At 43.0% G+C, this 14,287-nt stretch overlaps 1 protein-coding gene across 7 annotated transcripts in view; it reads right to left on the reverse strand.

The window, feature by feature from the left end:
* The window catches only part of myo1b (myosin IB), a 48,856-nt gene that overhangs the window by 14,935 nt on the left and 19,634 nt on the right, over positions 1 to 14,287 (reverse strand). For all 7 annotated transcript variants that reach the window (XM_023950929.2, XM_023950927.2, XM_078939661.1 and 4 more), the window contains exons 4-11: positions 9,434 to 9,528; positions 7,781 to 7,885; positions 5,993 to 6,039; positions 4,491 to 4,554; positions 3,381 to 3,479; positions 2,491 to 2,594; positions 1,647 to 1,794; positions 748 to 866 (exon numbers count right to left, since the gene is read on the reverse strand). In XM_023950929.2, the coding sequence (XP_023806697.1) occupies positions 748 to 866; positions 1,647 to 1,794; positions 2,491 to 2,594; positions 3,381 to 3,479; positions 4,491 to 4,554; positions 5,993 to 6,039; positions 7,781 to 7,885; positions 9,434 to 9,528 (781 nt within the window). The remainder of the gene's footprint in view (positions 1 to 747; positions 867 to 1,646; positions 1,795 to 2,490; positions 2,595 to 3,380; positions 3,480 to 4,490; positions 4,555 to 5,992; positions 6,040 to 7,780; positions 7,886 to 9,433; positions 9,529 to 14,287) is intronic.

A 14,287-nucleotide genomic window follows, 5' to 3' on the forward strand; every position in this document is an offset into this window, starting at 1 on the left:
TTCACCAGAAATTAGTTGAAATTTAGAAAGCAAATGTGTTTATATTTATAAAAGTTATGATCTTTGCCTATGAGAGAAAACGCACCAAAAATAAATTCAATCTGTTAAAGTCTATTTTCAGAGGTCCCAGTCGTCTTAATTAAAAATCACAGTTTGTGGCCAAAATCCAAAAACCTGCGTCATTCTCTAGGACATACTTTCTGCAGAGCGGCAGGAGTTTATCAGAAATTCACCTCTGGATTTTGGGCGGGACTGTTGACGTGTAGCAATCCCACCCCCACTTCCTATCACCCAAAACAGACCCATCCGTTTACCCGCACCCCCAAGAGCTTATATCCCCTCACACCCCCAACCTAACATTACTCCTCATCAACAAGTGGATGCATTAGAATGGACCAGGAAGCTTGTGCCCCCCCAGCGTATTTTCTACATCACAAATTCCCTCTTTTTCAAACCCCGTCTGATGCCGATTTACACTGATTTGAATTTAAAAATACACAGAAATCCAACTTTAATCTTAATTTTCTTTACATTTATCCTTAATCAGGAGAAAAATACCACAAGAAAATGCCGAGTCAGCATGTTCTGGATTTATTTGGGGGTCTTGAGTGTCTGGGTTTAAATCCAGTTCCAGCAAACCTTAGAGAACACATCGGGGTCGATGTTAGTAATGGAGACGTTTCTATGTAGATCTGACCTGAACCAAAGTCAGCAATCCACATTTAAAGGTAGAGAAAAACTGCTGACCTGGGCCACATTTAGGGTGGTGGACACCTTCTCTGACTTCGCCTCCACTGTACGGTAGCTGAAGGCTCTCTCCAGCACTGACTGTTCAATTCCCAGCAGCTCACACATCTCCTTCAAATCTGTGAAGACAATCAAAGTTAGAAAAAAATCTTGAACGTGTGGGGAAACATCCAGTTCTTCAAACTTTCTAGGTTACAGTGACAGAGGTCTATTTCTATCATGGTTCACCTTTTGCAGTTTCACCATTTTGTGGACTTGTTTTTCCCTACAGAGCTTTGAACTGTTAAAACTTGAAAGAAAAGTGTGAAAATGTGTCAGGCAAAGGTGTAGAATGTGTGTTGTGTGGATCCTTAAAACATCTGTAATTCTACTTTGGGGATGTCATCTATGGTGGGTTATTTTTAGAATGCAAACCCCTGCAATAAACAAGGGAACGCTGCATCGGCACAGGTCTCAAGAGCCAGTGTCCTACAGTTTTCCAATTAACCTGCCATTGAGGTTTCTCATTGGCTAAACGCGACCTGATGCGGGTAATCATCAGCAGGGGTTCTGAAAAACCAGTTGGATGTCGGCCCAGTTGAGGCCTGGAGTCTGGGACCTTTGATTAAAAATGATGTCACTGATGAAAATATGGAAAGACATTTGCCTAAAAGACAGCTGTGGGGGGGTAATGACTTCATGCATCCTGTGCACGAAAACATTGGCGGGACACCCAGAACACAAATGAGCGGAGAAGCTGATGTGGTTCTGAAAAAGGAAACCTGAACTGTCAGAGTATTTAAGGTGCAACACGTTACGTAATCCCAATCACATTATCAGCTTATGTCATTCTCTAATCATTGCAGGACACGAGCGGGGTTCGGGTCATGAGCTCCGCCTCCTACGGCGGAACCACTCACCGTTTTTGTCTTTGACGCGGCTCTCGTCCAGGCCGTTGGAGCGAGACTCCGGCTTGAACTCGATGTTGCCGAGCTTCAGCACGGCGGCCACCAACTGCAGCACCGACTGCACCTCGTCCTCCATGAAGCCCACGATTTGCATGGCATTCTGCACGCAGGGATAAACACAAACAAAGAAATCATGAAATATGTAAATATTAACAGTTTGAAAAGGGGAAAACGGCAATGGTCGCAAGCACCGGGCCTTTTATGAAACTGAAGTCGGCCAACTTTATAAAGAACTCAAAAGAGTCCTTTTTTTATTACTAATGAACTAAAACTGCGCTTTAATACTTCAAACCAAATGTTAAAAGAAATCATTTAAATTCCCTGTTCTCCTGCATTTCCCTGTTGGGACAAAGCTGCATGAGGAAGCTTTGACCAGAAGCAGGAAATAGAGTACAGAAGCCCTGAGCCGAACAAGCCGGGCTCACACAGCTGTGAGAGAATATCTCAAGTGTCCCCGTCTTACAGGACGCTGCACATTCACACACAAACGTTTGAAAACAAGGAAGCAGCTGGCCTTTCCTGCACTGGATTTCCCCTCAGAACCTCTGCTAAACACTGTTAAGTGCTCATGTGTGAATATTTTCACGCAAGCGTCCGCGCTCACATTCAAGAGGAGGCTCAGTTCAGAGTTCAGCCGCTTTCATAATAGCTGGGAGGGAACCTCGTTGAAGGTCCCCCCCCCCTCCAAAAAAAAGAAAACTGTAAATCAAACTTAAATCTGCTCTTTGTACACAAATCATTGACGCAGTGTGATGCAAAGCTCAGCTCAGAGGGTTTAAACTCCCTCTGTACTCACTCTGACGGTCCTGAAGTTGGCTGCGTCATCCACACCACTGACGGAGGCGGAGTCCAAGCACAGGTAATTGTACTTGCTGACGTCCCGGTCCAGTTTCAGCTTCTCTGTGAGACACAAACCACGCGGTGACCAATTTAACTGGTTTGCTTAGCAAACAAGCTCCACTCCTGCTCTATTGAATTACTATTCATAAAAAAAAACACATGCGCCCATCCTGCTTTAGAGACGCCGGAGCATGAAGACTAGACCCAACAAAAACCAGTCACCAAACCATTTCAGGAGCAAACAGGAACTTTTGTGGAAGCGCAAACTGCAAACTTCAAGGCAGAAAAATCTGTTCCTCCAGTGGCTGCATGTGTCAGGTTTCATTGGAGGCTGCATTAAGTAAAGCTCAGCACAACACCTTTGATGTGCCCCCCCCTCCACGAGGTCGATGACCATTTCATTGTCCGTCCGAGCTCAGGACATTAAACAATGCCTTCGGTCTGCAGAGCAGGTTTTATTGCCAGACTTTGTTCTCTGCCGCGTTTGCTGGGCAGGAAGATTGAGTCATTAATGCTTCAGCCATGTGTTCCTGCAGCTGCAGCTCCACTGGAGGACGACTTTACCCACAATTCTGTTGGACAACCACAGGCACAATGGTTCAACTCTTTCCCCACGGCTCAGGCGAAGCAGCAATCGAGAGTTCGGCTTCACCCAACGGAACTTTTAAATTTGATCCATTGTTGTAGCGATGAGACGAACCTGATTCAACCAGGAAGTGTTAAACAAGACGAGCATGGGGCGGTTCGGTTAAATTAATTCAATGTGCCTCCTTCACTTCGATCCATAATACCACATGGTTAAATCATCCAATAAGACGGCTTCTTTGATTCGTCTCTGCTACTTACTGAGTGTCTCGTCAGAAGCTCCCGACAAGAGCTGGTAAAAGACGTGGAAGTTCCTTTCTCCTCTGGGCTGTTTAACCACACGAGACTTCTCCAGCAGATCTGAAGAGGAGACAATCACACTAAAGTCTCAACGGGAAGAGTTTCTGCAGCTTTGACCCAAAACATTCAAAACGCACATGGTGCGTGGGTATGTAGAGCTCAAAGGGTTTCTCCTTTTAAAATGACGATGTTGGGAAATATCGGCCTTCAGGCCTGAATTTGATCCCTTTCCCATTTTCTTCTGACCTGAACCCATTTGTGTTCAGCTTTAAAGTCCCACTACAATCTTTTTATTTTTTTAGTGTTCCCAGTAGTTTTCTAATGATGATTATATGTTTTTTAGCCAGAATCTAAAAAACAGTCGTTTTCTAGGACATTAAAAATCTGCCTCCGAATTGTGTGCAGGACGGTTGTGGCGGAGTGATCCTTCCCTCACTGTCCATCATCCCTTCATTCCATCAGCCCCTCGCACCCCCAACCCAATATTAGTGCTGCAACAAAAACGGTAATCAATATCAGAGACATCCAGCCGTACAGTTTAGATCCAGCTTCCAGCTTAGACGAAGAAAAAGACCTACAAGAATCCATTTGTCTGCATCGGAATGGAGCGGAGCTTGTGGCTCGTCGTCGGATGTCCTACATCACGTCTACAAGCTTTTTCAAATGGCGTTTTTGCGTCTGCTCCTGATTTTATTATTTAAATTAAGAAATACTCAAAAATGCAATTGTAATCTTAATTTTCTTTATACATCAATATGAGACATAGTCCACAAGGAAATGTTAAAAACAAAAGGATAAAGAAGAAAAAGTAAAGAAGGCTGTAACTGTTTCTGATCAGATAGTGAATCACAGGAGTTTCAGGGTTTGGTTTTATGAAAAAACCAGAGTCTGGATCCACTAATTAATAAGAACATTCCTGAGTCAGGATGTCTTCTGGACTATGATGGTTGGATGCCATTTGGAACACTGCAAGTTTTACTTTCAACCCCCCCCCCCCAATTTACTTAAGATGAACAGATGCAAAATGCAGTTTTTCATTTTGCAGCCAACATTTATTTTATCGTTACTCACAGTTGCTGATGACTCCACCCAGAGGATCTCCCTTGAAATCAAACTCAATGTCCATGTACTTTCCCTGGAGAGTCAGAAAGCATCAGTTAGTGACATTTGTTTCCATCCATCCATCCATAGAACCTGCTGAATCCCTTTTGGGGTCACTGGGTTCTTGAAGCCAACTCGGTTGATGTTGGGTGAAAATGGCTCCTCCCTGAACAGGTAGCCAGCCTGAAGGTTTTTTTTTTTAAATCCCTAAAAACAGGCATGGATTGTGCATTTATAAATAAGCTGGGATTTCTGCACAAAGTTAAAAACGACTTTAGTTCTTTTTGCGAGAAAAATAAAAATTCCTGATCTTAAAAACGGCCTCGTGTCCAGCCGCAGTCGTCTTTAGAACCATGTTCGGGTTGAGCCCAGATCAACCGGGTTCTGGTGAGGATGCTGGAGGGTTCTGCACAGAGGCTGATCCCACGGAATACTAAACGTGGGAAGGGAAGTGAGCTTTTAATATACTTCCTATTGTAAACACCTGCATGTGTTTAGGCTCCAGATCAGGTCTGGAACCATCGATGTCAGCAGATCAAAAAAATAGAAGTTCAGAATCAAGTACTGGTAGAACTTTTAGGACAGAACGCTCATGTGCCGTGGGACCGGAGCAAACGAAAGCAGACTTTCTGCTGAATGAAGCGTTTTGTTTGCTGTAATTTGCTACTAAACAGCTCTTTGTGCTGGAAAAGTCGGCTTCATTTCATGCCATCATATTGGGAGTAAACTACAACAAGCTGGGAGTGCGGTGAATCCCTCTGGGACAAACAAAAAGGCAGAAGCAACCCCCCCTCATAACACCCCCGCCTGGAAATAACTCGTCTGGTTTCCTGTTTACATATACGGAAGAGGCGCTGAATCATCTTAAAGATGCCATTTCTGTGGCAAATATGAGCAGCAGAGTCAATCCACTTCCTATATTTTATTATTATTTTTTAAACTTTTGACACCTATTACCAAAACAAATTTAATACTTAAAAGAAAAGAAACTATACGTGCCAAATTTGACCCAAGAATATGTTGTTTATCAAAAGTCATTTATGCAGCAGAGGAGTTAGTGAAGAAGTGCCAGTCTGAGAACAGCACATTAAAAAAAAACAAAAAAAAAACAACCACATTTAATTACACAGAAGGTGGTGCAAGGACGCACAACAAAAAGGACAAATGCACAATAGAGAGCAGTTACCTGAAATACAGGTCTGTGCAAACGTCTACAAAGAAGCTCAAGAGGAGCCAAAGTCATTGTGAGGGTCAAACGTGTTTACAGCTGAAGAGCTCTGCTCTGACCAGCAGCTGTCATTTCTGAGCGCCACGCAAAGCTGCTGCCGAGCGTCTCCACATCACAGATCATTAAGAAAATAACAGCACTCGTGATGCATAGGAAGGTCAAGAACATGAGCAGAGCAGAATAAAAAGGATAAGATTATATTCAACAGAGTGGCTGAAAAGAAGCAGCAGCTTCAGATACTCACAAATCTTGAAGAGTTGTCGTTTCGTACAGTTTTGGCATTTCCAAAAGCTAAAAATAAAACAAAAACATGAAGAACATGTGAAGCAAAATGCGGCTATGAATCACTGTTTGAAGGTCAAACAACTGATAGCTTTTGAAATTTAAGACCAATCTTGAATCAGAAGAAAAACTTCATTGAAGTTTGGCAGGGCGTGCTTCTGCGCTCATTCCCTGATGCAGGGAGGATTTTCTTCTGATAAACGGAAGGAGGAACATTTTCCAAGGATAACTGGATTCATTCATGTTAAAAGTTCCACTCCAATCAACTTTTGATCTATTTTAGGAGCGTTCCCAGTGGTCTTTTAAATATGATTATCTCGGGTTTTTTAGCCAAAATGAAATCATAAAAAAATGTAAAAAGTCGTTTTCGAGGACAGTTTCTGCAGAGCAGCAGCCCCGCCCCCCTTTCCCTTCAGTTGTGGAATGTAGCAATAGGTTTGTGTCCTGCCTCGAGTTTGTTCTACGTCACAATATTTTTTTTTAATGCTTTTTTTCCCGTATGTTCCTGCTTTACGATTTGAATAAAGAAATAGCAGGAAACACAATTTTGAGCTCATTTTCTTCATATCTGTCCATCATGTGAAAAATGCCACAAGAACATGCTAAAAAAAGCATTTTCATCGCAGTGGGTCTTTATTCAAAATCATTCAAAAGCCTTAGAAGGAAGGATTCCCCAACTCAAGACTTTCCAAACATTTGTATGTTTGGAAGAGTCCTGAGCTGTGGAGTTATACAAGTCTTTTATTCTGAAACAGACTGATTCTTATCTGTTCCTCATCTCCAGTTCTCCTCTGGCATCATCAAGCCGATTTACTTAGCCAGATTTCTGCAGTTACAGGTCGAGCTAATGAAGTCTGGGTGTGGTTGGAGAACCTGAACTCAGCTTTGCAATCGATAAGAAAAGTCAATTATCTCCATTCCACCTTAAGTGGCCAATCAGATCCAAACCTTTTCACCTCAATCATTTCTTTTTTTAAGAAAACTGGATTTTGGTTCGGCCTATGTTCTCGTTGTGTCATATTTTTGCTGATTTGGATCATTAACACTTATCAGATTAATGAAGGACGAATAAGATGGAAAAGCACAAAGAGTTTTCTGAACTTTTAACCGGTCTAATAACTCGTGACATTGTGTTCCGCCACGGCCGGCTGTCAAAGGCATTTGCTCTGATGAAGCCATTTAATGGAGTGGATGAAAGCAAAAGGAAGAACTCAACCTCCATGTCGTCAAAGTGCTTCAAGATGTGACCCATCTCCCAAACAAACAACTCAAAACAATACTCTTCTGTAATCAGAACATTCCAGTTTTGGAACATGCGCAACCTTTTGTGACAAATATCACATTTAAGACATGACCAACGACAATCCTGCAGGTAAAGGAACCCGAGAACATTGAAATAAATCAAAAAGTGCTGCAGGTCGGCGCTGGGAACGGTTCCCCGTTTGCTGCTGGGGTAATTAGATGGGCAGGAGTTAAACTCTTGCAGATGTGCAGCTCAACCTTGGAGCTTCACCATGCATGAGCATTTCTTGTCCGCTGCCTGCAGTTAAAAAGGCAGCCAGGTCTGAGCGGCATAATCGTACGTATGTGCGTGTTGCACACAAGTATGGGTGTCCTGCAGAGCCAGTATTCAGGGGGGAAAAAAAAAATGTATTGCAATAACGGCTAATCTTACCTGACACCATTTTTCCATCACCAACTATTTTTCTGCAGACCTGTTAGCCCACTAACTCCCCAAGTGTGAACTCACCCTCCAGAACGGGGTTGGACTGCAGCAGCTGCTCCTTGACCTTGTTCACCTCCTGGCCCTTCCCACACACCGCCGCCACATATGACATCACCAGCTTGCTGGCCTCTGAAACGCAGACATGAAGTCAACGCCTTCACCAGCAGAGAGGAACAAATGCAAGACACCCACTCTGTGCAGCGGCAGTCCCCACAAAAAAAAACCCCATTACATCAGCCTCCCCTGATACCCATCAGGGCAAGGGAGGAGGCTCCGTCTGAGGCCCGGTTCAGACGATGAGAATATGATGAAATGCTGGCCAACGTCTCATTTTAAACCAGAAGAAAGCAAAAGGAGGTTGAGCTGGAAGGCGCGTGCAAACTAAAAAAAAAAAAAAAACGAAAGCTCACATCAGATCTGGCAATGCAGCAAAGTGAAAATTAAAGTTGCCCAGTTTAGAAAATGCCATCCCTCAATGGACGACTGCTGGCATCAGAATCACCTCACTGACCCAGAAATGATTAGAGGCAATGGCTTATCTGGGGACCAGGAAGCTCAGTTTAACCCCAATTTCTTAATCTCTGAGAATTTTAAAAAAAAACTGATCCCTGCAGACTATAAAAGGCATGTTTGTCTTCACAATAAGGCATCCAATTCACGTTGTTCCCCCTGATCCAGGACCGACTGCAGATGACCCACATCGATGCCGAATGTTTTACTGACCTTATTCCACCAAAAATCTCCAGGGTGAACAGCGATCTGAAAATGCAAATTTATCTCTCCGGTTTTAAACCAACAGCTGCCGTTTTGCATTACGGACACATCAAACTGGATTCGGTCATCTTCGGCCAATAATGTCTTCTCTTTGAAGCAGATGATCCTCCCCTTAAGTTACTTAAAAACTTATTTTTTTAAAACAGACGACCAATTAGGGATGTGTTACAGAGTAAAGTCTGCACAGAAGTCTGAGCTAGAGTCAAGGAGATGATAAAATAGGAGCAGGAACAAGCAGTCAAAGTATGAAAATATGTTTGCACAGTACAGGGAAATATGGCACGAGACCGTTACAGCCACATTCCTGTCCGTCACGCATTTTCAACTCAAAATAACAATTTCTGGGGGGCAGCATTGACTAAAGCAGGAAATGCCGTTTGAAGATGAGATACGTGAAGGTGCTCTAATGCCAGGCCAATATTTATGCAATTTTAAGGTGTCAGCCGTTGCCTTTTGGTGTTTAAACAAACAAAAAAAAGAAAGAAAAAATGTTTGCTGTGTTGTGATGAGTCTGCCCCCATGTTTCGTGTTAAAACATGGGGGTCAAAACGCAAAGACAAGGCTAAAAAGGTTCCCCTCTGGGAGATCTAAATCAGCAGCGCTGCTTTATTCTGCCCCCACCTCCGTCATCTTCAGGTTAGACTCGAAAGCAAAAAAGCTTATCATTCACACTACTGAAGACATTCTGCAAGACAATGAAAGACCGCCCCCTCCCCATGGAAACGTTTCTGCTCAAATCTGATTAGTCTCACTTTAAAAACAGCACAGACGCTGGTTTTAGCCTCTATTCGCACTTTAGAGAGGAAAGAAAAAAGAAAAGCCTGATGACTAACGAGGGGCCTGAGGCCGTCACTCGATCAGGTTTCAAGATAAACCCCCCCCCCCCCCCCCTCCAAACCTCACCCGTTTTCCCAGCTCCACTCTCCCCCGTGATGAGGATGCACTGGTCCTTGTCCTGGTCCCGAAGAGAGCGATAGGCCTCATCTGCCAAAGCATAGCTGGAAGACAAAAGACAGTTTCCGTTGAAGTTTTTCGCCTCAATCGGGGGCCAGCAGACCCGTTTGACAGGGGCTGGATGGGGGGGGGGGGGGGGGGTGACGGGTAGCTCTTGACAGTGGGATCAGTCCAATGCTGCAGCTCTCCACAAGGCTCTCCCTAATCACAAGCACGATGCTTCACTGGAAAGATCCCCAAAGTCTAAAACCAGCCGGGTAGCTCCACATAAATAAATAAATGAAAATAAATTTATAAAAAGCACACTTTTGATCATTCTTTTTTTTATATAAGGGTTAGGGTTTAATGTTCAAATAAATAAGTCTAAATTGATATTTTTCTACATGATTTTCATTTGCAAAGTGCAAACATTTGTCCTCCCCCATCAGGTTTCAACAATAATTAAGCAGCAGTCTCCACAAAACCCGTAGAGGATCTGACAAAACCAAACAAAGCCCATTGTCAAACGTTCCTGTAATGCACTGGAAAAGTGGGACTCATTACGGTCGATTCACTCCCACTGAATGGCAGAACAATATTCAGTTGTTCTTCGGGCAGACGATCCCTTCTGAGGATCTGGAAGCAGGGTGTGGCGGGTGGGAGGGTCAAATCACAATGACATGGTCTACAAACTTCCAGTGGCACTGCAGGGATTTCAAGCGCGAGCGACGATTCTCACAGCCTCCAGGCGTAAAGATCTGCATCTTACTGTGTCATTTGGATTTTTTGAGAACTGATCATTAAAAATACAATTAAACTCTAGACAGACATAAAGGTCTCACTCTGATCATCTTTTGATGCACTTTTTAATTACAATTATGTAGTTTTTCACCTAAATAAAATAAAGAAAACTGCCATTTTCTAGGAAAGTTTCTGCAAAGCGGTTAGAAATTCACCTCTTAAGTTGTGGGCGAGACTGTTGGCACAGAGCAAGCCTGCCCCACTTCCCATCACCCATCTGTTTAGGCGCTCTACCGCTAGCTTACAGCCCCTCACAACCCCGACTCTAAATAAAACAGACGTAAATGGATCCATTGGTCTACAAGTGGGTGCATCAGAATGGAGCAGAGCAGCGACCTTTTTCTGCCTGTTCCTGATTCACAACCATTTAAATAAAGACATACTCAAATAGAATTTTGAGCTTAATTTTCTTTATCCATGTCCTCAATCAGAAAAATGTCACATGTTAACACAAAATAAAAATATACATTTTATTGGCGTGGGTCTACAAATGCTGTTCGTATATAAAACACAGAACAAAAGTTTTTTTTTGGTTTATCCATGTTTTTGAGAAGAGTCAACTAAACAGTTAATTATGGGCCAAAACCCCAGGAGGAAGAGATCCTGTGGTTTCTGATGCGTAACCACAATACTGATAACATTTTTAAAAAACTGTCGGTGAAGGTTCTCATTTATCTAGATGTTATCTTGAAGTAGAGTCATCTGGACGCAGAATCTTCTAGTGAGAGCAGAGTTAACATTTTTGTTCAAATATCTATAAACTGCAAAGAATAAATAATCAAAGGACAAAAATGATAAAGTCATTGTTTTCCTTCGTCCTTTTTCAAGGAGCGTCAAACTGGAGCCTTGAAGATCGGTCTATGGGTCAAAGGTGAGAAGCCAACGTTCTGCCGTTCATTCGCTTTGGAATAGTGGACTAATGCCAAAATTCTATCACAAACAGCAGTTGGACGCAGTAGGCGTCTTCATTTAGCATAAAACCGGTGACAGACGATGGCTGATGAAAACTGGTTTCAGCCCAATTAGCCGCACATTAGACAAAAACCTTTTCCTTAAAGACTGATGGCGCCCATCACTCCTGTGACTCATCAAGACAAATTTCTGCCGGTCTAAAACCAAAGCATCCGTCTGCGTCTTTTATCGTCAAGTCCAGACCAGTCTGCTACATTTCACATTGAGTGGAAGATAGCTTTAGGTAGTTTCAGAGGAATGCATCAAAACAGAGTGAATTGAGTCTTTCCTGCAGCACTCAAAGCCCAAAGGTCTGTAATACCATCAAACAAATAGTGCTCAGAATGAGAGTTGGAAGACCTTTTTTTATCTTTAGTTCTGGTGGAGATTTGTCTTTCACCATTGGAATAGAGGGATTTGAAAGCCGATGCCAAGTTTAAGTGCACCATTGGCTCCGACCCACGGATCCAGTTTTAGTTGTGTTCTTCAAAATAAGTCTGAGAGGAGCTTGCTTTACAGTGAAGTCCATTGATGGAAAAAAAAAATATATATATTCCACAAAATATAGTTTGTTGTGTTTAATGTGAAGAGTCCAAATTAAAGTACATACTCATCAATTGAAGCATTCTTCTGTTTTTTAAAGTACCCGTCTGTTACTAGGAAATCATGACTAAAGTGGACAGAGTAAGAACACTGTGCAGAAAGAGCTCAGACGGGAAGACTGAACTTTGGGTTCTGCACCAGAACCCATCCAGACGCCTTCAAAACATTCCAAGCTGAACTTTAGATAATCACCTAAATCCAAACATTTGATCTCAGACAAACTAAAAGACCTTCACTGTACTCATTTTCAATGGACCGATTTCCAGCTGTTAAATTCAAAGAATACAGATGCTGATGTCCTAAAGATGTCCAAGTATCTTAGATCTAATATGACTGGACTAACATAATAGCATCAATAGGTTCAATAAACTATTGTAGTTGAACCTCTGGAGTTATTAGTATTGGTAAACAAGCATAATCAACTCCCCAGCCCCTCTTGGACAGCAGAGCAGAGAAGCAGCAGGAGAACAGATGCTCCGTTTTCCTACCTCTTCCTGACAATATCCAAGCAATCCTCCAATTATCTCATCTGCACAGCAGCTCAACAGCGGTTTGGAGGGTGGAGTCACATGTTGGTCAGAGGCGCAACATAAGAACAGGAAGTCCTCATACCAAGAAGAATTTATGTATACCGGTAATAATATTACTTTTGACAATTTCAAGAGAAGGATGCTGAAAAATAGTTTGATTCTGAAACAGATTTTTTACACAAGCCAAACTTTTCCCTTTTAAAATATACAAAGTCATTTTGTCTTATCTTCTCATAAATAGTGACGGTAAGCGAATAGGAGCCCACAGGCCCCTCTGATGTGGCCGTCAGGGTGGGTGTGCGGGGGTTAGTCCGGGATAAGGCCATGGCCATAAGTACAACTTGGCCACCTGCCTTCACATCTGCCTGCTGGCTGTAATTTGGATGAGAGTGTGGCAGCAGAGCCACACTGGCATGAGGTACAGGAGTAGAAAATAGCACCGTCAGTTCTTCAACCTGCTGGGACACAGGACAGAAGGATTCGACCGCAGTTTGTGACCTAAAATCAGAAAAAGGGTGGAGTTGCTGAAAAGGCAGAGTCAGCAGTCTTTAGGGTTTTACTAGAGTTTTAGTGCCTGGGATGGATTTCAGGGTTGGTAATGAAGAGTCGATTTATTTAACCTCTTCATAATTATGATAATCAGAATTTATGGAATGGCAATGAAAGCCGAACATGTTCAATATGAACATTTGAGATTAGTCCTTGCATGCAAATGTGTGGAGCTTCAGCGCTTTTATCCTTTGATCTCAGCATGACCCGGTTCTCTCAGAACCCTCAGGAAGTCAGCCCGGCTTTGAAGCTGCCAGACAAGGAAGCCACTTTTCCCTGATTAGGTGGAAGGTGGGGTGACTGTGGCAAGACAGAGGGGCCACAACCTGTGCATCTTTGCTATGAACCAAAAGAAACCTGCGGGACACAGGCCGAGGATGCAACAAATAAGGAAAGAGAGCGTAATAACGTGTCTCGTCAAAGTGCAGGTAAAGCAAAGTGTATACCAACAACCGGTTAAATTAAAAGTTCAGAGTGGCCCTGCTTCCACACGTCTCTAATTAATTCAAAACACCACAGGCCGTCAGAGACTTCAGCTAAATCGCTCACCGATGCTCCTCTGTCCATACGTCAAACTTCGAGGGGGTCCAGAGCTTTAATTCACTTTCCTACACAGCAATTTAGTGTTCCACAGCGGGGGAAACCACCAGCCTGAGCTGTTCGTATGATCCTTAGAAAAGCAGGAAATTAGCATGCTGAGTGAGGCACCAAAACATCCGAGCACAACGACTACATGGCCTCTGGAAGCATGGCCATCCTGCGTTTGTTGCATGATATGCAAGCAGAACAGGAATCTCAGCAACACGTTACAGGGAAAAGTACATCTGTTCCCAGTCTAGATTTTATAAAATAATTACAGAGGTGAACAGTCTTTGGCTGGAGGACATTCAGGAAGAAAAAACCCAACAATTTTGTCAAGGACAATTACTCAACCACAGACAGGATGAAGGAAAATGAAGAGCAAGACATCTTTTTATAGCTTAGAAGCCAAAAGAAAGTTTGGTTTAATTTTAGACTTCATGTTTAGTGATAATTTTTCTGCTTCTTCTGGCTCTTCAAAGTGCAAATGCAGACATGGAACAGCAATGAAAAATAATTTTGACTTTTTTCCACAAAAGATAAAAACTAATCAGATCATCTAATCCAAGTAAGACGGACAACCGGAGGATTTCACGGTCGCCCATAGAGTTATTTATTGATCAGAAAGACCAAACACATTTCAGTAGATTTAGCTAAAAATAACTACCCTTTCTGCCCTTCACAGGAACACAAAGGCAGCACAGAAACCAGCCATCCAGCCCACTTTGAAACAAGATCAATTTGCTGGCCTTCAAAGTAGCCCAAGGGTGGCCATGTGAGCATCCAAGCCAACAGGCAGGGCGTGAGGGGG

This window comes from Oryzias latipes, chromosome 21 (assembly GCF_053564925.1).
Source record: "Oryzias latipes strain Hd-rR chromosome 21, Olatipes_Hd-rR_3.1".
Taxonomy (NCBI): domain Eukaryota; kingdom Metazoa; phylum Chordata; class Actinopteri; order Beloniformes; family Adrianichthyidae; genus Oryzias; species Oryzias latipes.